The 25,541-nt window shown below is 43.1% G+C and overlaps 1 protein-coding gene across 3 annotated transcripts in view; it reads right to left on the reverse strand.

The window, feature by feature from the left end:
* acot7 (acyl-CoA thioesterase 7) overlaps positions 1-25,541 on the reverse strand; it is a 68,868-nt gene that overhangs the window by 42,313 nt on the left and 1,014 nt on the right. The window contains exons 1-3 of one of the 3 annotated variants that reach the window (XM_055892646.1): positions 14,722-14,810; positions 11,294-11,411; positions 6,384-6,549 (exon numbers count right to left, since the gene is read on the reverse strand). In XM_055892646.1, coding sequence (XP_055748621.1) covers positions 6,384-6,549; positions 11,294-11,411; positions 14,722-14,798 — 361 coding nt within the window. In that variant the 5' untranslated portion in view covers positions 14,799-14,810. Of the gene's footprint in view, positions 1-6,383; positions 6,550-11,293; positions 11,412-13,466; positions 13,590-14,721; positions 14,811-25,541 lie in introns of those variants that run through there. The other 2 variants (XM_055892648.1, XM_055892647.1) reach the window with 2 other exon arrangements.

Consider the following 25,541-nt stretch of genomic DNA (forward strand, 5'->3'; position numbering starts at 1 on the left):
TACACGTGAGTCACTGTATTTGTATACATGTAATAGTTGCTAATTGTAAAAAAAAAAAAAGTTTTCTATTTCGCGGATTTCACTTATCGCGGGTCATTTTCGGAACGTAACCCCCGCGATAAACGAGGGATTACCTGTACTTAAATGAAAAATGTTATTCTTATATTTAGTTCACACAATCTCATTTAAAGTATGCGTTTAAGGTGCCTGTAATATAAAAATGTGGCAAAAAAACGAATGTAGACATTAATAAATGCCTTTCTATAGCTTTTAAAATATGTTTTACACTGGTGGGGATGCCAAGATGGAGGCAGGGTGGCTTTAACACAGCTCTCCCTATCAGTCATCTAGTGTATATATACATCTTTGGTTTAGACAGGCAGCCTAATTATGATGTTTTTTTTCACTAAAAGGTCTTTTGACCAATCAGATCAGCTCTGAAAAAGATCTGATGTAAAAAGATCAAATGTGATTGGTCAAAATACCAATTTGTGGAAAAATATCAGAATTGGGCTGCCTGTCTAAACAGAGACTTAGTAGCTGACAATGGAACAAGCATCACACACATTATTACATGCTGTACGTAGACTTGGTCGGCACACCACATAGTAGTAGGCTGTAAAAACATAGCGCAGCTTCTGAATGGAAGAGGAATTGTGACAAGAAAGACCGCATTTGGGATTTGCATTCACGCCCAAGTTATAGCTGTGAAGACAGATGGCGTTGCCATGCCAACCATGCGCAGAATCGGGCACGCTTCACCCGGCCTCGTTAGCTCACTGCTCTCTACCACCCAGGAAGTCCCTCACATATGAGGAAGCAGAGGTTTATTTACATATCCTCAGCTCACCAAGACTGACACTAGGCTATAAATAGCTCTACTGGACCTCAAATGTAGGGGAGAGGGTGGGAGGGGAAGGGACGAGGGAAGAATCCGAATGAAAGCGATTCCCACTCCAATTCATGACCTTTCTAACTGATGGGGAGAGGAGTGCAATGCTATCAGATCACTGGCTCAGAATTTGAAATGGATAATATTGCATAAGAGAATGTTTGATATGGCGTCGTACTCTTGACAGGCCTATTACAACCATCGATGGCCACCAGAATATCGCCAGCTGATCTCTCGTTCAACCATCAGTACACGCTAAATTCGCCAGCACAGTTGATCTCAAAATGCAACCATTATTGGTCACCTCATTACCGCTCCCTAAAAGCTGATTTCAGTGTTACCTTAGTCCTGCTTGCTACCAAAGTCATTCAAATCCTTGGAATAAACAAACTCTTCTTTGTTTTTGTTTTGGAGGACTGAAGGGGAAGAGATGTTTACATTTTGCTAAATCTAAGAAGAAGAGAAATTTGCTCCCCGACTGGCCTAATTCAAACAACATTTGTATGTGGAGTTCACTTAGGTGAGGAGACTATCCTTGACTAGTCTGAAGCACAAAGTACATTCACATCCCCTTCCCTAGTCAATCCTTCATCCCATTCTTGGGAATTCTCCAAGGCAAGTCTTCCATTCCTAGTGACTTTAAATACTCCGAATCCAAACCCCAGAAGAGATGGCCCCAAGATCATTCTTTCTATCCCTCCCATCCCAAAATAATCCATATTTCAGAACAATCTGTTCCAAGTACAAAGACAGGACAGCAGAGATTGTTTAACACTTGATCCGATGCTCAAAACCACAGACTTTCCATAGAAGTGAGCCAAGCTAAAACCAATGCAGAACTGCCGGCCTGCTGAACAGAACAGAGGGGAAGATAGACTATAAATATACTTTAGGGCAGGATTAAATCTAGTCATCATACAGTGTACTTTAAACTAAAGTAACAGCTTTTTGAATGGAGTAAACACTTGCTTATTTGATTGATGCTCAATGATTCACACAACAATGTATTTCTCAGAGCACAAGAGGAATTGTGTTTAGTCTTATTGTCTGAGAATTTTGCCCAAAATCCTATAAAGTTGGTAGTGGATAGGCTACATCTGATGTGAAAACTTCAGTGAGTAGTAGAGTAAATCTCTGCTCCCTATGGATGACTGAGATGTGACTGTTTACATGCTAGACAATTATGCTCAATTGTGTGTGTGTGTGTGTGTTTGATGTTGATGATAATGTGTTTTCCTGTGTTCCAAATACGCCATATATTGTTGTTGTGGGTGAAGGCCAGAGGGAGGTGCTCATTTTGGAAGTGGGTTGCTCTTTGGTTGTTACATGGAGCAGGCCTTTGCTGAAAGGCTTCTTAAATACCAGCCCCTCTATCACGCTTGGACAGCCTTGGATATACTTGCAAGTTGGTGGCACTGATATTTGGCAGTCTTGGCCACGTACATAGGCTTACGGTACGTGGCCTTCAGATTGCCGGCCTGTGTAAGACAAAAGCAAAGCAACTGGCAAGGTACTTCTCTGTTTCAGCCATTATGGGCAGCCTAGCTGTGTGGAGAAAGTGTTTTTTTGTATCCTTAAGTGTCCTTGTATTCAATACCTTTGACGTGTTTAAATCTTTCTTGATATAATGTGATTTGTGGATTCAAGTAAAGTATTTAAAATGTGTGTGTGTGTGTGTGTGTGTGTGTGTGTGTGTGTGTGTGTGTGTGTGTGTGTGTGTGTGTGTGTGTGTGTGTGTGTGTGTGTGTGTGTGTGTGTGTGTGTGTGTGGATGGTCCGCCCTGCGGGGAAAATCATCACGGCTTGTGCACACAGTACCCAGAGTTCCCCTGGGGGAGTGTGAGTGAGGCCACGCTGACGAGATGCACACTGACTGCTTGTGAGGAACCTGGGAGCCCGGTCATGTGACCACACAAACACGCACACACACCCACACCCCTCACACAGTACATATACGTATGTACCAACACACACACATTTATATTAACACACGTGCAGACATACACATACACACACACACGCTCACACACCACATTCACACACCAGCAAAAACACTCACACACACATTTACATTAACACACACAACCCAGTACCCAGCCGTCCATCCGTCACCCAGGGAAGAAGAGTATAGAGGCTAGTTTTCTATGAATATACAAAAGCATCAAACCCTTACCACAACACGTCTATCAGTGAATAGGACTGTGGAATTATAACTGGTCTGTACAAGGTAGACGAGTAGGCTTGGGAGGCTATGGTCAAAAAAGAGGCACAAGAGGGCGAAATCTCAAATTTCACTTGGTGAAAACAGCCATAGATGTAGAAGCGATAAAGAGGCAAGTGTGTGTCCACAGAAGCCCTGGTACACACTCACATTCTCTCTCTCTCACACACACACACACACACACACACACACACACACACACACACACACACACACACACACACACACACACACACACACACACACACACACACACACACACACACACACACACACACGGCGTCTGTAGCCGACTGGGCCGCTGTTTGTGACGCCTGACACTGAGTGGAAAGGACAGAAGCAAATAATGTCTGCTCCCGTTAGCTTCTCTTCCCCTAGGGCCTGCAGGAGCCTTTAAAGGGCCAAACACTGACACAGCACACACACAGTGGCACACATACACAAACACACAAATTAACACACATGCATACATACATGCACACACACACACACAAACATACACACCTATATACATACACACACATGCACACACACACACACACACACAGGGAGAATATGTCCCATGCCAAAAGGGAGAAACCCTGCTATCCTAAACATTGCTAGCATTTGTTTGTGTTCAGAATGTCATACTTCTATACTATTTAGTGGACAAAGTGAGTAGGATACAGAATGAATAGAAATGAACAAAAGCCATCTTGTTAAAATGCCCACTCCAGTCCATTGTATTTCATAGGACAGACCTAATAGACTTCCCCCATGGCTAGTTATAGTCCGTCCCCTCAGGAAGGACCCTGACTGAAGGGTGTCTTTGGCTGTGCCTGTGTGGAGCAGCATCAGCAGCATCAGCTAGCTCCTCTCTCTCCACCTGTCATCCTCATCGCTCTGCACCCGCGTCTCCCAACCTGCTCCTGCCACACGGAGAAACATTGTTGCTGTGGCAACGGCCGCCTGGGGGATCACACTTTTGTTTCCTCTTCTCATCCCCCTCTCTCTTGCTCTCTCTCATCCCCCCTTTCTCCCTCTCTCACTCTCAATCATCTCGATTTTCTCTCTCTCTCCCTCTCTCTCATCCCCCTTTCTCTCTCTCTCTCTCACCCCCCATTCTCTCTCTCGCTCTCATCCCCCCTTTCTCTCGCTCTCTCTCTCACTCTCTCATCTCCCCTTTCTCTCTCTCTCTCGCTCTCTTTCCTCTGATCCATTATTGATCTTAAAGGTAGACTCAGTGAAATGACATTGCCATGAGCAGCACCTCAGATATTGAGATGAGTGAGATGCAAGACTTCACTCTCACACAGTCACACACAGTATCTGCGCATGTGCACAGGTTCACTTCAGGCTGCACACAGCGTGGTACCCAGGGTACCAAAACAGCGGAGAATTTGAGCCTCGCGCTTCAACGCTCTTAGTTGTTGCGGAAATTGACCCAATATGCTGTTTACTTTTTGCATCTGCCTCATTTCGCTGAGTCTACTTTTAACTAAAACACACAAATGTACATTATCTTAGCTTAGCATGCTAGTGGGAATGTCCATTGTATTCACTGTGGCGATGCTAGGATCCAAACAAAACAAACCAACATTCATAACATACATGACTATTCTGTCTGTTTACTTCAAAGAGAATTAATGGCCACAGCCTTTTTTGGCCAAGATGCGCATTGGATTGTCTCCTGCTGCTTTCCGTTGAGGTCACAGATATGATCAGAGTACTGCTCGGACAGTCATTCGCAGCATTGTCATGTCAGCTGACATTTCAGGGTCAGAAGAGCATGTCAGGCCGTGCCACTGTGCTTTTCGCTCCCTTCATCCACGGGGAGTCTGTCTGTGTGTGTGTGTGTGTGTGTGTGTGTGTGTGTGTGTGTGTGTGTGTGTGTGTGTGTGTGTGTGTGTGTGTGTGTGTGTGTGTGTGTGTGTGTGTGTGTGTACCTGAATCATAAGTGTGTGTGTGTGTCTTAGCCGTGTGTGTACCTTCCAATATCCAACCTCTAACAGGAGTCTATATTTGTATATTTGTGGATATACAGCTAATGTATATATACAGCTAATGTGGGTATACAGCTAATGTGGGTATACAGCTAATGTGGGTATACAGCTAATGTGGGTATACAGCTAATGTGGGTATACAGCTAATGTGGGTATACAGCTAATGTGGCTATACAGCTAATGTGGATATACAGCTAATGTGGGTATACAGCTAATGCGGATATACAGCTAATGTGGCTATACAGCTAATGTGGATATACAGCTAATGTGGATATACAGCTAATGTGGATATACAGCTAATGTGGGTATACAGCTAATGTGGATATACAGCTAATGTGGATATACAGCTAATGTGGATATACAGCTAATGTGGATATACAGCTAATGTGGATATACAGCTAATGCGGATATACAGCTAATGTGGCTATACAGCTAATGTGGGTATACAGCTAATGTGGATATACAGCTAATGTGGATATACAGCTAATGTGGATATACAGCTAATGTGGGTATACAGCTAATGTGGATATACAGCTAATGTGGATATACAGCTAATGTGGGTATACAGCTAATGTGGATATACAGCTAATGTGGATATGCAGCTAATGTGGGTATACAGCTAATGTGGATATACAGCTAATGTGGATATACAGCTAATGTCCCAATACATAGTAGCTAGTCCACACATAATGCAAAATCATGAATTGGGGACCAGGCAGGGGACTGATGTGTGCAGCTCATTGAGGAGTAACCATGAGATACGAAGACGACAACTGCACTCACACCATTGGAGCAACAACATATCAAGTTAAATAGCTACACCAAAATGTCAACACCAAGTCTTTCCATTCTCAAGCATTTGATTGTACTGTACAGACGATGTCAGCGAGGTACCATTATTCTGGTACAAAACCAAACCATTCACGACTAAGCACATATATGTCATCATAGAAGTAAACTGTCAATGGAAGCAACATTAATGTCAAGCTCTCATTTTGGGCCCAAGAGTGCACAATAGGAAGCATTTTCTTTGTTCTTTGACTTACGCTGTGCTGCCCCCTAGTGACCGACCACCGCCAAACACAATGAGGTCATTCGTTAACCCACCCAGAGCCGATTCCAAAGTACAATATTTGGCTAATTGGTCGTCCAAAAGTGTTGTGGCCAGCCACACTCTCAGACAGCAAGTGTTACATTTGAATATCCGATGACATCCATCGATATGAAGGAGGGCACACTTGACGTTATTATTGGAAGAGGTACGCATAATGGACTGTCGCTATGGTTACCTGTGAGGATGTTCTCTGACATCACGTGGACCTGCACCTCCACGGAGTGTTTGGAGGCGTAGGTGATCTCGGCGCTGACATGAGCCACCTCCCCGATGAACATGGGGTACAGGAAGTCGGTACGCTCCACACGAGCCAGCTGCGCTGCGCAGCGATCCTGAGAGAGCTAGAGAGAGAGAGAGCAAGAGAGAGAGCGAGAGATGCAATTCAGTCTAGGTTATTTCCAGCTTTGACAATGGCCAAACATTTCACATCATCTAGGTTAGATATGATCCTTCACAACCCGTGACAATATCTACTATATATAATTATTTATGGCTTGACAAAAAAATGACACACAAACAATGTCTTAACACCGACAGTTGTCTTTCATGGTTATATGTTTGGTTGTCTATGTAAAGAGCAAATGGTGTCTATACCCATTCAAGACATCCATGCAGACGTTCTCAGCCCTGGAGAGCCACCTAGTGGATTGTATAAATATGACAAGGTACTGGGTACGGCTATTTGTGTCCAGTCAATGTTTATTACAATCTCTACTACAACGACCAGATCCTGACTATCTGCCCAAAACCAGGTAGGTTTACTGACATAACTATTTGAAGAGAATTTGATCATTCGTCCTCCTTGTTTTCCTATTGACAAAACAAAGACCTTCATTCAATTCCACTTTTCAACTTGAACTGTATCTCCATGTAGCACTCCCTAGCCTTCTACCCTCTCCTTTTCCCTTTGCCTTTCACCATTCAACAACACAAATCTGTCAGGGATCAAGACGTCTTTGCTCTCTCAGATACCAACCAAACCTGTTTTACAGGATACTCCAACCTAAGCAAAAGCCAGCACAAGAACAAGGCCACATCCGAAGCCGCATCCAAGGCCACACCCAATGCCACATCCAAGGCCATATCCAAGGCCACATCTGGACCGGACAAGAGTTGGTATGAGCAGATTTATGGACAAACCTCCAATAATGTAAATTCAGCAACAACAAAAAAACGTCCTCTCACTGTCAACTGCGTTTATTTTCAGCAAACTTAACATGTGTAAACATTTGTATGAACATAACAAGAATCCACAACTGAGACATAAACTGAACAAGTTACACAGACATGTGACTAACAGGAATAGAATAATGTGTCCCTGAACAAAGGGGGATTCAAAATCAAAGGTAACAGTCAGTATCTGGTGTGGCCACCAGCTGCATTAAGTACTGCAGTGCATCTCCTCCTCATGGACTGCACCAGATTTGCTAGTTCTTGCTGTGACATGTTACCCCACAGTTCCACCAAGGCACCTGTAAGTTCCCGGACATTTCTGGGGGGAATGGCCCTAGCCCTCACCCTCCGATCCAACAGGTCCCAGACGTGCTCAATGGGATTGAGATCCGGGCTCTTCACTGGCCATGGCAAAACACTAACATTCCGAAATCACGCACAGAACGAGCAGTATAGCTGGTAGCATTGTCATGCTGGAGGGTCATGTCAGGATGAGCCTGCAGGAAGGGTACCACATGAGGGAGGAGGATGTCTTTCCTGTAACGCACAGCGTTGAGATTGCCTGCAATGACAACAAGCTCAGTCCGATGATGCTGTGACACACCGTCCCAGACCATGACGGATCCTCCACCTCTAAATCGATCCCGCTCCAGAGTACAGGCCTCGGTGTAACGGTCATTTCTTCGGCGATAAACGCGAATCCGACCATCACCTCTGGTGAGACAAAACCGCGACTCGTCAGTGAAGAGCACTTTTTGCCAGTCCTGTCTGGTCCAGCGACGTTGGGTTTGTGCCCATAGGTGACGTTGTTGCCGGTGATGTCTGGTGAGGACCTGCCTTACAACAGGCCTAAAAGCTCTCAGTCCAGCCTCTCTCGCCTATTGCGGACAGTCTGAGCACTAATGGAGGGATTGTGCGTTCCTGGTGTAACTCGGGCAGTTGTTGTTGCCATCCTGTACCTGTCCCGCAAGTGTGATGTTCAGATGTACCGATCCTGTGCAGGTGTTGTTACACGTGGTCTGCCACTGCGAGGACGATCAGCTGTCCGTCCTGTCTCCCTGTAGCGCTGTCTTAGGAGTCTCACAGTACGGACATTGCAATTTATTGCCCTGGCCACATCTGCAGTCCTCATGCCTCCTTGCAGCATGCCCAAGGCATGTTCACGCAGATGAGCAGGGACCATGGGAATCTTTCTTTTGGTGTTTTTCAGAGTCAGTAGAAAGGCCTCTTTAGTGTCCTAAGTCTTCATAACTGTGACCTTAATTGCCTACCATCTGTAAGCTGTTAGTGTCTTAACGACCGTTCCACAGGTGCATGTTCATTAATTGTTCATGGTTCATTGAGAAATCATGGGAAACAGTGTTTAAACCCTTTACAATGAAGATCTGTGAAGTTATTTGGATTTTTACGAATAATCTTTGAAAGACAGGGTCCTGAAAAAGGGCTGTTTCTTTTTTTGCTGAGTTTAGAAGCATTGACTTCTAAATGAACCTCTCTCCTATGCTCAGATTATGCCAGCCATGACACGTTACATTAACATGCTCAAATATTGGCCCTTCCCAATTCTTTAGAAATGCATCCTGACGAAGATTCATTCAAAGTCTGGTCTGCATTCTTTACCTGGGTTAAACAATCTGGAATATTAAGATATGGCCCTCAAGGAAGGGAGGAAGGAACGGATGCATGTTAACAGTATTGGGACAGAGCCATTTTCTTTCAAACACACCCACACCTACACACAGGCATACATACCCACAGTCGTTTTGTCTGGGCAGATGAGGTGATGTTAATTAAAGGGACAGGTTCAGTTACAGTATGTGAGGAATGTTGGAGTGCCCTGAAAATGAAACCGCCGGCCATCTTATCTCTCATAGAGGAACACCATGTGACCACTGACATAGCACACACCCCCATGAGCTTTGGGGGGCTCCAACCCTTATCGCGGGGGTTGGGATTCCCCGCAGAGGTTGGGCCCCCCAGATAGCATATGAACACGTCATAAGCCATGAAAGAAATGTTTAGAATTACAGTAAATTAGCTTTCAAACTGCAAAATATTCTCTTAGTCTCATGGCAAAATCTTTAGAATAGCAGGAAATTAGCTCAGAGATTCTTGAAAGTCGGGACAAAAAATACATTTTTATGCATTATTTGAACTTAAAATTTACATTTAGAGGAATGTTATAAGGGAAAATATTAGTTTTTATATATTATTAATTTCCATGTCGGCTCTTCGCCTGGAAATGCCCTTGTCTGGAGTAAATGATCTCAATTTCAAACTCTCCAAAAAAGTATTTAAAATGAAAGAAAACTGGCAATAATGAATATTAACTGCAAAATTATCTTATGTAGTTTCTTGCAATAGCCCTCTGTGACTTTAAATAATATTTCTCTCAAAACTGCGATTCTGTCACCCCCTGACCATAGTAAGCTGTTTTTTCTCTGTGTTGGTTGGGGCGTGATAGTGACTTGGGTGGGTCATCTAGATGTTTTTGTATTTCTATGGTGGCCTGATATGGTTCCCAATCAGAGGCAGCTGTTTATCGTTGTCTCTGATTGGGGATCATATTTAGGTAGCCATTTCCTCATTTGTGTTTGTGGGATCTTGACTATGTGTAGTTGCCTGTCGACACGATTTTGTATAGCGTCACGGTTCGTGTGTTCATTTTGTAGGTGTGTTTGGTGTTCATTCATTAAAAGAGCATGTATGCATACCACGCTGCGCCTTGGTCTCATTCTAACGGAGATTTGGTCAACTCTGTCAGATTTGTTTCAAATGCTGAATTAATCAGGAATGAGCAGGCCCAGCTATACCATAAGGACCCCGTATTCATGTCCTCATTACATGTAGTGCCACGAGATCACTAATGGTCTGTAAAGTTCTCTACTTTTGATAGATTTAAACAAACAATATTGGAATCTCCATGGTCACAACCATAAACTGTCAACCCCTTCTGCCTAATAGATTAAGATAGAATATGAATTCTGGTTCAAATATGGTACATTTAATTAGGTTTTAGAGTCGTAAAGCAACTGAGGAAAAACAGAATTGCTTCTGTGTATACAAACCACTTGAAATAGAAAGAAAATGTCAATTTCTGTCAACTCCGATTTTTATCTAACATCAACTCCGTCAGAGTGCCGAAAGATCTGATATAATGGTTATGTTTTTATTGCGCAATGACTGGAAGTCTATCGATATCTGCTAACATGCTAGTAAAAACTACCTCCAACATCCTTCATACTGGACACATGCGCATAAAAACAGTATCCACGAGTTCATCTAACTCCGGGAAAGAAGATAAAGGGTATTTTTGCAAAAATCCCAAAGTATCCCTTTAAGACAAATATTTGTGGGGAAAAAGTTGAGATTATCCCTGTCTTTCAAGAATCCCTGAGCTCTAAAACAGCAACATTTTCTCTCAGCATCATGCCAAAATGTGTAAAATAGCATGAGATTAGCTTTAATAGTGCTCTTATAATCTTTCTCTCAGCCCCATTGAAGAAAAAAATGTCACTGCATGTGACGCAGATGATTGTCATTACTAAAACATGTTCAGAATGTGCTAGAATGTAAAAGACGATACCATGAGGATGCAAAGCTACTAGTGAAACTGACGAGGTAGGTACAGCTCAGGTGAAGTAGACTCTAAGACAGGGGTGGGGCTTCTTATTAAAAAGCAGAGGGCAGGTGTGGTATGTGCAGGCTTTCGTTCTATCCAAGCAGTAAGATGACAGATTCTATTAATAAAACTGCAATTGAGGAACATTTTGCCTTCAGATATGCTGGTAGTGCAAGCACTATAAAATATAAACTTAGGGCTAACGTTTCACAGCTTTAGCAGCCAATGCTTGTTCCTGGTGCAAATCAGTCACACACACTTTACCCAGTTCCGCACAGGCAAACACGTACCCCAGGCTGCGTGTTGCAGTGGCGTGTTCCTATGATGCATCCAGCTTCCTCAATCATCTTCAGGATGGTGCCACCATGCACGTTGCCCACTATGTTGGCATCATCGGGACGCATGATCCTGGCACAGACAGAAATGGACAGCATCACAAATTAGCATTAGGAGTAGAAGAATACAATGTTTTACTGTTCTCAAATGAGGAAGTTCTCTTCACTGCCTCCTACATAGATACATGATTGCACCAGTACAGTTGCAGTAACGTCTATAGATGACAGTCTCAATAAGAAGGTTAGATCAACTGATCAGTAGACAGGTAGGTACTGTTGACAAAAGAGCAGTGCTACAGTTTTTTTCTGTGACTTTCCCCAGACTTTTCTTGGTGCTACATTCATCATTAGATCCCACTTCGTCAGCATGCTAGCTGTTTCCACAAAACCATTTTCTGCACTATAAATAAAGTATAGTAACTCTCTCTCTCTCTGTGAATGTTGATGCATTAGTTGAATATGAGGTGAAGTTAAGATTTTTTTTTTTAATTGAAAGTTTGTTGTAGCTAGAGGGCTACAAAAGCCATTCTGTACAAACATTCATACACGCATTTGAATACTTTGTTTGGATCACGCACGCACGCACGCACGCACGCACGCACGCACGCACACACACACACACACACACACACACACACACACACACACACACACACACACAAACAAACAGCTCTCTCAGCTATTAATCATGGAAGTCACAAAGCAAATCTCCACTATTTCTGGCAAGATGGACTGAGCTTTTCTGTCTCCCAACAAATTAGGAGTACCATAGCAGTTAAGTCAGATTGACTCCCCAACTAACGGTGGCACGTTTCCTCTTTCTGTTCACAGGCCTCACTGAAGTGTGCTCCTACGTTTCCTCTTTCTGTTCACAGGCCCCACTGAAGTGTGCTCCTACGTTTCCTCTTTCTGTTCACAGGCCCCACTGAAGTGTGCTCCTACGTTTCCTCTTTCTGTTCACAAGCCCCACTGAAGTGTGCTCCTACGTTTCCTCTTTCTGTTCACAGGCCTCACTGAAGTGTGCTCCTACGTTTCCTCTTTCTGTTCACAAGCCTCACTGAAGTGTGCTCCTACGTTTCCTCTTTCTGTTCACAAGCCTCACTGAAGTGTGCTCCTACGTTTCCTCTTTCTGTTCACAAGCCTCACTGAAGTGTGCTCCTACGTTTCCTCTTTCTGTTCACAAGCCTCACTGAAGTGTGCTCCTACGTTTCCTCTTTCTGTTCACAAGCCTCACTGAAGTGTGCTCCCTCTAAAAAGCCATCTACATCACACACCCCAATTAGTTAATGGCCTGCTCTGTTTGAATGTGTCATTAGGACAGATAGTGGGCACACAGACTCACACAGACATGATGTAGTGTCAATACACACTGTTCAGACTCCTGACAAACTCACTCATGCAGACCGTACACCATGACCTTATATATCGGCGCACACGCACACACACGCGCACACACACACACACACAACACACATACATCTCAGATAAGCAACCACAAATAATAGGACAGTTTTATACAAATCCACATTGTGTAAGCCTGCTACTTCTGATAGTAATCTTTAACATTATTTCACAATCATAAATTGACATTTTACATTTTGGTCATTTAGTAGGCACTCTTATCCAGAGTGATTTACAATCAGTGCATTCAAGTAAGGTACGTAAGACAACCACATATCACAGTCATTGCAAGTAAAACATTCCTTAATAAAGCAGCTATCAGTGAAATCCGTGCCAGTAAGAAGAGCCAAGTGCACTTCCAATTCGTCTCACTTTGATTCATGCAATGCATGACTGATCACTAAGTCATAGGGAGAAACTAATGACCAATAGTGTGCAATGTTAGAAAATCAGCATTGTAATCACAATGGCGGTTAGTGTATACTGAACCTGTCTCTTTACTTAATTAACTGACTAAATGACAAAAGGACACAGGTAGTCATAACTCACTCAAAGAAGTAGGCTACAAAGCATGATCATGGCCTCTGGGGGAAAAAATGTGTGTGTGTGTGTGTGTGTGTGTGTGTGTGTGTGTGTGTGTGTGTGTGTGTGTGTGTGTGTGTGTGTGTGTGTGTGTGTGTGTGTGTGTGTGTGTGTGTGTGTGTGTGTGTGTGTGTGTCAACTCTACCTGCTGAGTTGCTGTTTGGGACCCATCTCCAGTCTGCTGATTGAGGGAAACCTGTGTGCACTGACTTAGAATCAATGTTAACACTCCTGCTCTCTGTCTGTCTGTCTGTCTGTCTGTCTGTCTGTCTGTCTGTCTAATTGTCTGTCTATACAACCAGTCTGTGGCCAGTCCATCAGCCTCTCTCCTTTTCATTCACTACTCATCTCCCTGTTACAACCCACAATGACATCATACTCTGACACCATCACACTGGCCCCGCCTCTGTTGTGATTTCCGGACTAACTGGCTTCCTGGCACTCACGCTACTGCCCATCCCCATGGGACCTTGGCCAATAAGAGCTTCCCTCTCCATGTGGTTGCCATGGCAATTGCCATATTTGGAGAACAGGACAGGAAATATTGTAGAGAGGTTGAGTTTTCACTGGATCTGGCAATGTAAATGTCATAATCATAGTCATTTTAATAAAGAGTTACAGGAAAGAGATGTACGGTATGATTGGCATGTGTAAAGGTAATACAATAACATCTGTCAGCATTACACTGAGATCAAATGTAATGTGTGTGTGTGTGTGTGTGTGTGTGTGTGTGTGTGTGTGTGTGTGTGTGTGTGTGTGTGTGTGTGTGTGTGTGTGTGTGTGTGTGTGTGTGTGTGTGTGTGTGTGTGTGTGTGTGTGTGTCCAGGGTTTATGATAAACCAGATGAAGCCCAGTACATCCGTGTCTCTAATCTCAGCATCTCTCTTTTATGACTCGACACAGTGACACACACTTTCCTCCTTCTAACAAAGAACCAAATAGCAGGATCTGGAAACCTGATAGGGACGAGAACCAGTTGGAATCTCTTAGATCAAAGCTATTTTTAAAACCATAGCAATCACAACATTACACATTCTTACAGGAAAATGCCACTCCAGGGCCCAGTTTTTCAAAGCATTTAATACAGTTCAAAATGATCCTGTGTTGTGTTCAATTCTGTTCCACGTTAAATTTGTATATCCCTTCTTTTGAAAAGTAACTGCTTAAAAAGTGGAACAAAGTTCTTATGCTATCATTAATCATCCCATGTAGGCTAACTGGTATGACTATAAGAGGCTATAACAGACAATAAGTCAACAGATCGGTGTAGAAAGTGTTAATTAAATCATCGTCAAACGACTATAATGTGGTGCTGATTCTCCTTTGAAAAATCCATGTCCAGCTGACATGACGTAAAAAGAAACAACAACATGCAAAATACAAAATACAAAATAGTTTACCTAAGCGGGGAATGGCAAACGACCAAACATTTTGCGTGCTTTCGAAAAATCCTTCCTGTCCCATGAAAGTGCATCATTGATGTAATTAAGACACTGAAAGCTTTGGTGCGTACACAGGTACTAAAAGCATATGACTGACTGAGGTTCAGCATCACCAATACTACATCAGGGTCGTGTTCAGTTGGGCACACTAAAGCAAAATGTTTTGAAACAGAAAATGAACATTTTCATTCCTTATTGGACAATCCAAGGTAGTCCCTACCAGTTTAAGTCTGTTTTCTTACATTTGATGCCTAATGAACACATCCCAATGTGTTCTCTCAACAGGCCTACCTAGCGAGAGAGGTATCTGTGAAACAAACACACAGCTGTTCCTGGCAGCCACTCCACATACACTTTTTTTCCAGTGACGTCTTCTCGATTAATATGGTAAGGAGAATGATTAAGGAGAATGAATTGCTGAAATATACGAGAAACGGCTTAACTGAATGAGCATCTACAGGGTTAAGATGATACATTGCCTCTTGGAGATGTTCAAAGTAGTAAGCTGGACCAAATTTACTGTAAACTAAGTCTGATATTGACAAGAACAGAGAGGTATTGCATGTAACAAATGCATCACCTACAGTAAACATGTATCCAAAATGTTATTAACAGACTTCTTACCATGGCAGAGGCTGCAAGGTTGGTTCATACTAACCTAAAGAAATCAGCGGTCAATTCTGTCATTATGACATTTCGCAAAGAAAATTGGTCAGTTTGCAGAATATGCAATATGCTTTACCACAAAATGGCATATTTGAATGCATGTAAATTCACACAATGTAATATACTATGTGTTGTATGTATCTTGTATTCTTATGATGGCACTGGATAGAATGGCTCCCGTTCTATGGTCTCCTAACCAATTGTGCTACTATGTGTGTGTTTTTTCGCGTTATCTGCCACCATCTCTTATTACCGAAAAGGGCTTCTAGAACTCAGGACACCGATTACTCACCTCGTATTGAAAGACCATTTTTTCTTTAATGAGTCGGACGAGAGGGATTTCCTCCAGACACCTGACAAAGCCCTCATCCCTGTCATTCGCAGGAGAAAGAGACGGGGATATCGAGGACGAAGGTCGGGTGCCTTGTAAGGATCCGGCGGCAAGTGGGTAATTTGCCTTTACCATCGGTCCTATTAGCCAACGTATAATCATTGGATAATAGAATAGACGAACTACAAGCACGTATATCCTACCAACGGGACATTAAAAACTGTAGTATCTTATGTTTCACCGAGTCGTTGCTGAACGACGACATGAATAACATACAGCTGGCGAGTTATACACAGTATCGGCAGGATAGAACAGTAGCCTCTGGTAAGACAAGGGGTGGCGGTCTATGTATACTTGTAAACAACAGCTGGTGCACGATATCTAAGGAAGTCTTGAGGTTTTGCTCGCCTGAGGTAGAGTATCTCATGATAAGCTGTAGACCACACCATTTACCAAGAGAGTTTTCATCTATATTCTTCGTAGCTGTCTATTTCCCACCACAAACCGATGCTGGCCCTAAGACCGCACTCAATGAGCTGTATACGGCCATAATCAAACAGGAAAATGCTCATCCAGAGGCGGCGCACCTAGTGGCAGGGGACTTTAATGCAGGGAAACTTAAATCTGTTTACCTCATTTCTACCAGCATGTTAAATGTGCAGGCAGAGGGGAAAAAACACGAGACCACCACACACACACCACACAAATACAAAGCTCTCCCTCACCCTCTATTTGTCAAATCTGACCATAATTATCCATAATTATATCCTCCTGATTCCTGCTTACAAGCAAAAACTAAAGTAGGAAGCACCAGTGACTCGGTCAATAAAAAAGTGGTCAGATGAAGCAGATGCTAAGCTACAGGAGTGTTTTGCTAGCACAGACTGGGATACATTCCAGGATTCTTCCGATGGCATTGAGCAGTACACCACATCAGTCACTGGCTTCATCCTAAGTCCATTGATGACGTTGTCTCCACATTGACTGTACATACATACCCCAACCAGAAGCCATGGATTACAGGCAACATCCGCACTGAGCTAAAGGGTAGAGCTGCCACTTTCAAGGAGCGGGACTCTAACCCAGAAGGTTATAAGAAATCCCGCTATGCCCTCCGACGAACCATCAAACAGGCAACGCGTCAATTCAGGACTAAGATCAAATCGTACTACACCGGCTCCGATGTTCGTCGGATGTGGCAAGGCTTGCAAACTATGACAGACTACAAATCGAAGCACAACCCCGAACTGCCCAGTGACACAAGCCTACCAGATGAGCTAAATAACTTATACGCTTGCTTCGAGGCAAGTAACACTGAAATACGCATGAGAGCATCAGCAGTTCCAGACGACTGTGTGATCACGCTCTCCAAAGCCGATGTGAGTAAGACTTTTAAACAGGTCAACATTCACAGACACGCAGGGCCAAACGGATTCGCAGGACGTGTACTCTGAGCATGCACTGACCAACGGGCAAGTGTCTTCACTGACATGTTCAACCTATCCCGGTCTGAGTCTGTAATATCAACATGTTTCAAGCCATAGTCCCTGTGCCCAAGCACACAATGGTAACCTGCTTAAATGACTAACGACCCGTAGCACTCACGTCTGTAGCCATGAAGTGCTTTGAAAGGCTGGTCATGGCCCACATCAACTCCATTATCACAGAAATCTAAGACACACCCCAATTTGCATACCGCCCCAACAGATCCACAGATGATGGAATCTCTATTGCACTCCACACTGCCCTTTCCCACCTGGACAAAAGGAACACCTATGTGAGAATGCTGTTCATTGACTACAGTTCAGCGTTCAACACCATAGTGCCCTCAAAGCTCATCACTAAGCTAAGGACCCTGGGACTAAACACCTCCCTCTGCAACTGGATCCTGGACTTCCTGACGGGCCGCCTCCAGGTGGTTATGGGTAGGTAACAACATATCCGCCACGCTGATCCTCAACACGGGGGCCCCTCAGGGGCGCGTGCTTAGTCCCCGACTGTACTCCCTGTTCACTCATGAATGCATGGCCAGGCACGGCTCCAACACCATCATTAAGTTTGCTGATGACACAACAGTGGTAGGCCTGATCACTGACAACGATGAGACAGCCTATAGGAAGGAGGTCAGAGGCCTGGCCGTGTGGTGCCAGGACAACAACCTCTCCCTCAACGTGATCAAGATGAAGGAGATAATTGTGGACTACAGGAAAAGGAGGACCAAGCACACCCCCATTCTCCTCGACGGGGCTGGCAGTGGAGCTGGTTGAGATATTCAAGTTCCTTGGTGTCCACATCACCAACAAACTATCATGGTCCAAGCACACCAAGACAGTCGTGAAGAGGGCACGATAAAACCTATTCCCCCTCAGGAGACTCAAAAGATTTGGCATGGGTCCTCAGATCCTCAAAAAGTTCTACATCCTGACTGGTTGCATCACTGCGTGGTATGGCAACTGCTCGGCCTCAAACCACAAGGCACTACAGAGAGTAGTGCCTACGGCCAAGTACGTCACTGGGGCCAAGCTTCCTGCCATCCAGGACCTCTATACCAGGCGGTGTCAGAGGAAGGTCCTAAAAATTGTCAAAGACTCCAGCCACCCTAGTCATAGACTGTTCTCTCTGCTACCGCACGGTAAGCGGTACTGGAGCGCCAAGTCTAGGTCCAAAAGACTTCTCAACAGCTTCTACCCCTAAGCCATAAGACTCCTGAACAGCTAATCAAATGTCTACCCAGACAGGTTGCATTGTCCCCCCTCTTTTACTCTTTTACTGCTGCTATTCTCTGTTTAATATCTATGCATAGTCACTTTATCTCTACCAACATGTACATATTAGCTCAATTACCTCGACTAACCAGTGTCCCCGCTCATTGACTGTGTACCGGTACCCCCTGTATATAGCCTCGCTATTGTTATTTTACTGCTGCTCTTGAATTATTTGTTACTTTTATTTCTTTTCTTTTTTTTACTTATCTATTTTTTCCTTAACACATATTTTTCTTAAAACTGCATTGTTGGTTAAGGTCTTGTAAGTAAGCATTTCACTATAAGGTTGTGTTCGGGGCATGTGACATAAAATTTGATTTGATTTTGATTTGATTCTAATGACAGATTGACCATACTCTTTTCTACCCTCAGAATGACAGAAGACTCCATGGTGGTGGCCATCTGCAGGAGCGGGAAGTGGTGGAAATGGTGAGGGCCAGGAATGATATCGTGCTGACAAAAATAAAACAGGTCATTGAGGACAACTATGACACCTTCACCAATGTGGCATCCATCAGCCTGCCTACAATCAACCGCCTTTTGAGAGAAACAACGACCGGTTGCAACAACTGCGGGTCGAGTATGTTCAAGTACAGCACCACTGTATACTGTAAGATTACTGTCAGTATTTGATGCACATGCTACTTCACAATCATGTTGTAATTGAAAAGAACTAACCCGCATCTCTTTTTACAGGGTGCTGGAGCTTGATGCTGCTGTGAAACATCACAAATACATATTTATTGATGAAGCATGCTTCAACTTAGCCAAAACTCAGCGCTGTTAGTGGAACCTCATTGGCCAATGGGCGACCGTTCAAGTGCCCGGACAACGTGGGGGAAACATCTCCGTGTGTGCAGCAATATCCGAAGATGGTGTAGTATTTAGTGATGCACCGATATTACATTTTTGGCTGATACCGATATCTGATATTTTCCTTGCAAAAAAAAAAAGATACTGATACCGATAACCGATATTTAACATTTTTGTGGCCTTTTAAGCATTCTAGTACAGTTAAATAGTTAACACACACACATGGACGCAGCGGTGTAAGGCACTGCATAAGGCACTGCATCAGTGCAAGAGGCGTCACTACAGTCCCTGGTTCGAATCCAGGCTGTATCACATCCGGCCTTGATTGGGAGTCCCATAGGGAGGTGCACAATTGGCCAAGCATCACCCGGGTTTGGCCCGGGGTAGGCCATCATTGTAAATAAGAATTTGTCCTTAACTGACTTGCCTAATTAAATAAAGGTTACACACACACCACACTGACCAAAATGTTATTTTGTTGGCATTTACATATTTCCCCATTACCAGTAAAACCTCTTTAAAACCTATTTCTTTCACTAACTTGCTGTGCTCTTTTGTTGTTAATTTGTTCAGTCGTTTCATTCTCAATCAGGATTTCTCACACTATGAAATACCGTTACGGTCTTTGCGTGTCAAATAAGCTTATTGACCAATCAGGACCTGAATATGACTGCACGACACATAATAATTTAACACATTAATACATTTTCAACGTAGGCATTACACATTGATTACACTATCACTCTATTTCATATGTCACAACGATTCATCGATACGTGTGCTATGATGCTGGTAAAGTTGTCTCGCGCACCTACAGTGCTGGTCATTAAAAAAAAGCTAGCTAGCTCATGGATGCAAACAATGTTCTTCCCCAAAAACATAGCAAAACGACATAATCTGTTTCAGTAGCTATAGCTAGCTAACTATATAGCTTGTTGTCGTCATCTAAAATAACCCTAATTTATAAGACAGTTCTTATTTGATTAATGATGGTCGGACCCATCTATGTGAAGCTAGCCACAATAAGGATTAGCCAGAAGAGTGGACTTTGCGGTTAGCCTTCAAAATAAAAGTATTTTATTTTTTTATTTTATTTTACCAGGTAAGTTGACCAACACCACTTCCAGCAGCATCTGGTCTCCCATCCAGGGACTGACCAGGACCAACCCTGCTTAGCTTCAGAAGCAAGCCAGCAGTGGTATGCAGGGTGGTATGCTGCTGGCGATGTCACTGACAGTAATGCAAATGAATACAGACAGTGGAATTATGCCATAATTGAATAGATCATGCTAAACAAGGTTGGAATGTTCTTATATAAAATCAACAAAAGACAATAATTTGTTAATTTGACAAATATCTGTTGAAATCACACTGGATGTATTATACTTTAGAATTGCATTGGGGGCATCCTTATTTCACTGTACAGCCTTACCTATGGATTGTGGATCAATAACATGGGGTATCAGTCTACTCAGTGACTCCCAGAGGACATTAGCATCATAGCTCTTATTGCGGGACTCTGAAACAACTGTGAATTGGGCCACATTTATTGTCAATCTATGTGTATTGAACACTATTCCCAAGGAAAAACAATACTGGGTGGATGTTTTGGAGTCTGATAACTCTGAGGAGGACATTGGGAAAAAATATTGTGGGTATTGAGTAGACTGATACGCCATTTCATTGAACCACAATCCTTAGGTAAAGCTGTACAGTGCAATATGAATGTCACTACACACAATAGGCTGACAGGGGAGGTGATTTCACACAGTCACAGTCCTGCGATAAGAGCTACAATGCTAATATTTGCGTAAACTCTTCCCAGTTGTGTTCTGTGGGTGTCACCGAGTATTACGTCATGTACCTACATTATATAGGTATGCACATCAGCTTTGACATCGGTTTTGCACATCGGCGTTAAACTAGACATCTGGCCGATACCGATGTTGGCATTTTTAGCTAATATCGGCCGATTCCGATATGTTCACCAATATATTTAATACACCAATACATCCCTAGTAGTATTGGGTCCTACATTGAGTTACTCAATGAGACTGAGCAGGCCTGTCAAGGTGAAGGAGTCACCTATGTCATTGTGTGGGACAATGTCAGGTTCCATCATACAGAGGTGGTTCAGGCATGGTTTCCAGTCCATCCCCGATTCCTGGCCCTATACCTGGCCCCATACTCTCCTTTCCTCAACCCTATCGAGGAATTCTTTTCAGAACGGAGTTGGAAGGTCTCTATTATTGACTGTATGTTTGTTTTACTCCATGTGTAACTATGTGTTGTTGTATGTGTCGAACTGCTTTGCTTTATCTTGGCCAGGTCGCAATTGTAAATGAGAACGTGTTCTCAATTTGCCTACCTGGTTAAATAAAGGTGAAATAAAAAAATAAAAAATAAAAAAAGGTGTATGATCGCCATCCACATGAGCATGTCCATTGATGAGTCATGCGATGACATCAACCCAGACCAATGTCAGGCTTGGATTCCCCATACCAAAAGGTTTTTCCCTAGGTGCATCAACAATGAGGACATTCACTGCAATATGGATGAGAACCTTTGGCCAAATGCTCAAGACAGGTTTGATGCAAATGTCCTGTGCCTGCGCCCAGAACTAATCCTCCTGTATGTCTCCCCAGCCTAGTGAGCCCTGTGACAGCTCCACGTACCAGACTGCCCATGGCAAGAAGCCTCCAGTGATGATCCATGGCACAAAGCCTCAAGTAATGATCCATGGCAAGAAGCCTCCAGTGATGATCCATGGCACGAAGCCTCCAGTGATGATCCATGGCAAGAAGCCTCCAGTGATGATCCATGGCACGAAGCCTCCAGTGATGATACATGGCACGAAGCCTCCAGTGATGATCCATGGCAAGAAGCCTCCAGTGATAATCCCAGTCCGGATGGTCCCCAGTCCAGTGATGGTCCCCAGTCCGGAGCCTCCAGTGACGGTCTCCAGTCCGGAGCCTCCAGCGACGGTCCCCAGTCCGGGATCGGCGACGAGGGTCCCCGCACCAGAGGTGCCACCAAAGTGGGGTGAGCCAGTGGTGGAGCGGGGTCTGCTTCCCGCACCTGAGCCGCCACCGCGGATAGATGCCCACCCAGACCCTCGCTATAGGTTTAGGTTTGCGGCCGGAGTCCGCACCTTTGAGGGGGGGTACTGTCACGGCCTGACCTTAGAGATCCTGTTTATGTCTCTATTTTGGTTTGGTTAGGGTGTGAGTTGGGGTGGGTATTCTGTATTATATTATTTGTATTTCTATGTTTTGGCCGGGTAGGGTTCTCAATCAGGGACAGGTGTCTATCGTTGTCTCTGATTGAGAACCATACTTAGGTATCCCTTTTTTCCACTTGTCTTTGTTTGTTGGCACTATAGCCTTTAGCTTCACGGTTGTTTTCTCTTTTGTTGTTTTGTTGGTGTCATTTTTTTATAATAAAAGAAAATGTACGCTCACCACGCTGCACCTTGGTCCACTTCCTTCAACAACCGTGACAGCAAACTACTGCCTGTTAACTAGTTTCTTTCTTTCAATTGTTTCCTTTGTTTAATTGCATCTGTTACAGTACACCCACGTTGTAATTATATCTGAAAAATACAATGTATTCATACATCAATGACTGTGGAAGATCTTCAATGATCACACCTTTGATCACACATGGGATAGAAATGATGGAAATGTTATTTTCAGTAAATGTTGCTGGGTAGTACAAGTGTATAACCTAATGTTAAAACAGTGTACTGTAATTTACAGTACAGTAGCATATTACTTTCAGAAACATGTATCTTGTATTTTTTGCTATTGGATTAACTGGTTGGTAGCCCTTTTGACTCACATCCACTGTCATCCTGTATACGGGTTGAAAATGGCAGATTTTGGCATTGATAACCGCCTAAATTGGAATGCAGTGGCTGTACAGTAACATGCTATACATGACATTAAAGCTCAAGTTCTCCGCTTCACAGCACTGTATGGGTTTTGACTGACAGCAGTTATATACTTTAGCACCACGTGTGCTGCAAGAAGATGTCCCCATCCCTCTGGCTAATTGCGCTACATTTACAAATGTGTTGTTGTCTGAGTGAGGGAAATGCTGTAAATCGAGAGGAGTCGATGTGCTCTGAAAGAAGAGACGTTGAGGATTATAACAAATACCGCTTTGATGTCATAGAAGCAAACCACACACCCATGAGTCCAAATGTGCACTTCACATTTCCATTTTTGAAAACGAATGTAATTTACAGTATCAATGTTTATTATGGCTATGTTTGATCCACAGTTACAAAGATGACATGTGTTATACCCTGGGTTGTCCTGAACAGAATGAGCCCTAAAATGACAATCTGTTACTCTGAAGTGCCTTTTGGAAGCCTAACACTGTAAGATCATATTTTATAACTTAGCTAGTCATGTTGCAATAGAATAAGCATTCAGATGATTCACATCTGGCCCGGATTGTGATTTATAATGGAACGTTTTTGGATTGCGTAAAAAAACAACAGTAATTGTGTGATGGTGGGAACTACAAGTGTGCTTGCTTCAGTTCCTCAATGGCAAAGCTAGGAGAGCTCAAAAAAGCACCTTATAGTTGAAGGCTTTTTCCTTGAGTCAAAAAAGTGCATTAAAATGACTTAGTAACTGTGCAGTTTGGAGAGGTGTGTGGCTACTTGGAGACACCAGTTAGACCTCTCACTCAAACCATTTTTCCATTTTTTTCAAACCATAATCCATTTTTCGTATCTTGCACCTACTCCAAGATTTCTATGAATATTATTATGTTACTGAATGTATCCAGAGTATTTTGAGATTTCGTTATTAACAGATGGTGTGAAAAGTACAGTAAATGTAAAATAAAAATCTTGTTGGTGGCGAGAACATTATACAAGTTTTAAAGCTTATTTCCTGCAATTCTACACATTTTGTCATGGGGTGCAGAGAAATTGGCCTGTTTTAAAGCAAATGTTCTTGCAATTCCATACATTTTGCCATGTCTAATGTTTATGAACCCCTGCCCTAAGATATCTTACAATTTTACACTGGTGTCATCTTCTGACACAAGGGTCACAAAAAGCATTGTCTCATCATTTGAATCAAAACAGTGCATATAACAGCATGTGAATACAAGGTTGTTACTAGAGTAATTACAGTGTTACACAGGCACAAGATGAACTTAATATAAAGTGTCAGCCTGCACGGCTATGTGTCCTGCGCTCTTTTAAAATACTTCATCTGGGATTGATTGTGTTTGCCTGGCACAATCAAACAAATAGAATAGTCTCAAGAGTTCAAACCCTGCCCATCTGGCACTCCAGGGAGACTACAGCAAACGCTACAATTATTTGAATGATTTCAAATAGTCTATTGTCTAAGCTTAGTGAAGTCATCGACAACAGAGAATAGTTTTGATCTGATTCAGATAACGCCAAAGCTGGGAGAGCAAGGTTTTGTGTAGTCATGCCCTACGGTCTGGTTGGTCAAGTACCTAAAATAAGAACTTATAACTTGTACCGAACACTATTGGACACATTTTAACCAACATGACAAGAAAGTACAATCACATTACTGCAGATTAAGCCTCGCGGCATTGGCTGCCTGTAAAGTATCAGACCGACTCTAAGGTTTTAATTTGAACTTTCTAAGCACTACATGGCATTGTTCTCTCTTACCTGGCAGTAGTCACAGACATGCTTGCTCCATACAATCCAGTAAAAATGCTTCCCTCCAAATTGACTGACCCAAGTGTAAACACATGCCAGGGGAGGAGCCTTGGCTAATGATAAACATATATGGCCGATACATGTCTAGAAACTACTCACTCTCATTTACTGTGTTGCTATGTCATGGATCTGCTCCACCCTGGTTTATGATCCGAAAGGGAGGTGAAGTTGGTTGGATTTCCGCTTTTGCAATGGAATGTTCCAGAGTAGGACCAAGATGATTTTAATACATTATTAATTGTTTTAGTATGTGAGAGTCATAAAGCATTGTAGCCTACTACAACTTACGTACAATGTTGTATTATCATTTTATAGCTAATGATACTAACAAGCAGCTATGGTGTCCAATTGAATAGCTGCTACATAGAAATACATAACACTAGTATCCTTATAGTAAGATAATAAGCCTTATAATAAGACATTCATGATTATAACAAACTATTAAAGCATTTTAGCAATCAGTGTTAAGTATAGGCTAGTC

This window comes from Salvelinus fontinalis, chromosome 31, assembly GCF_029448725.1.
Source record: "Salvelinus fontinalis isolate EN_2023a chromosome 31, ASM2944872v1, whole genome shotgun sequence".
Lineage (NCBI taxonomy): Eukaryota > Metazoa > Chordata > Actinopteri > Salmoniformes > Salmonidae > Salvelinus > Salvelinus fontinalis.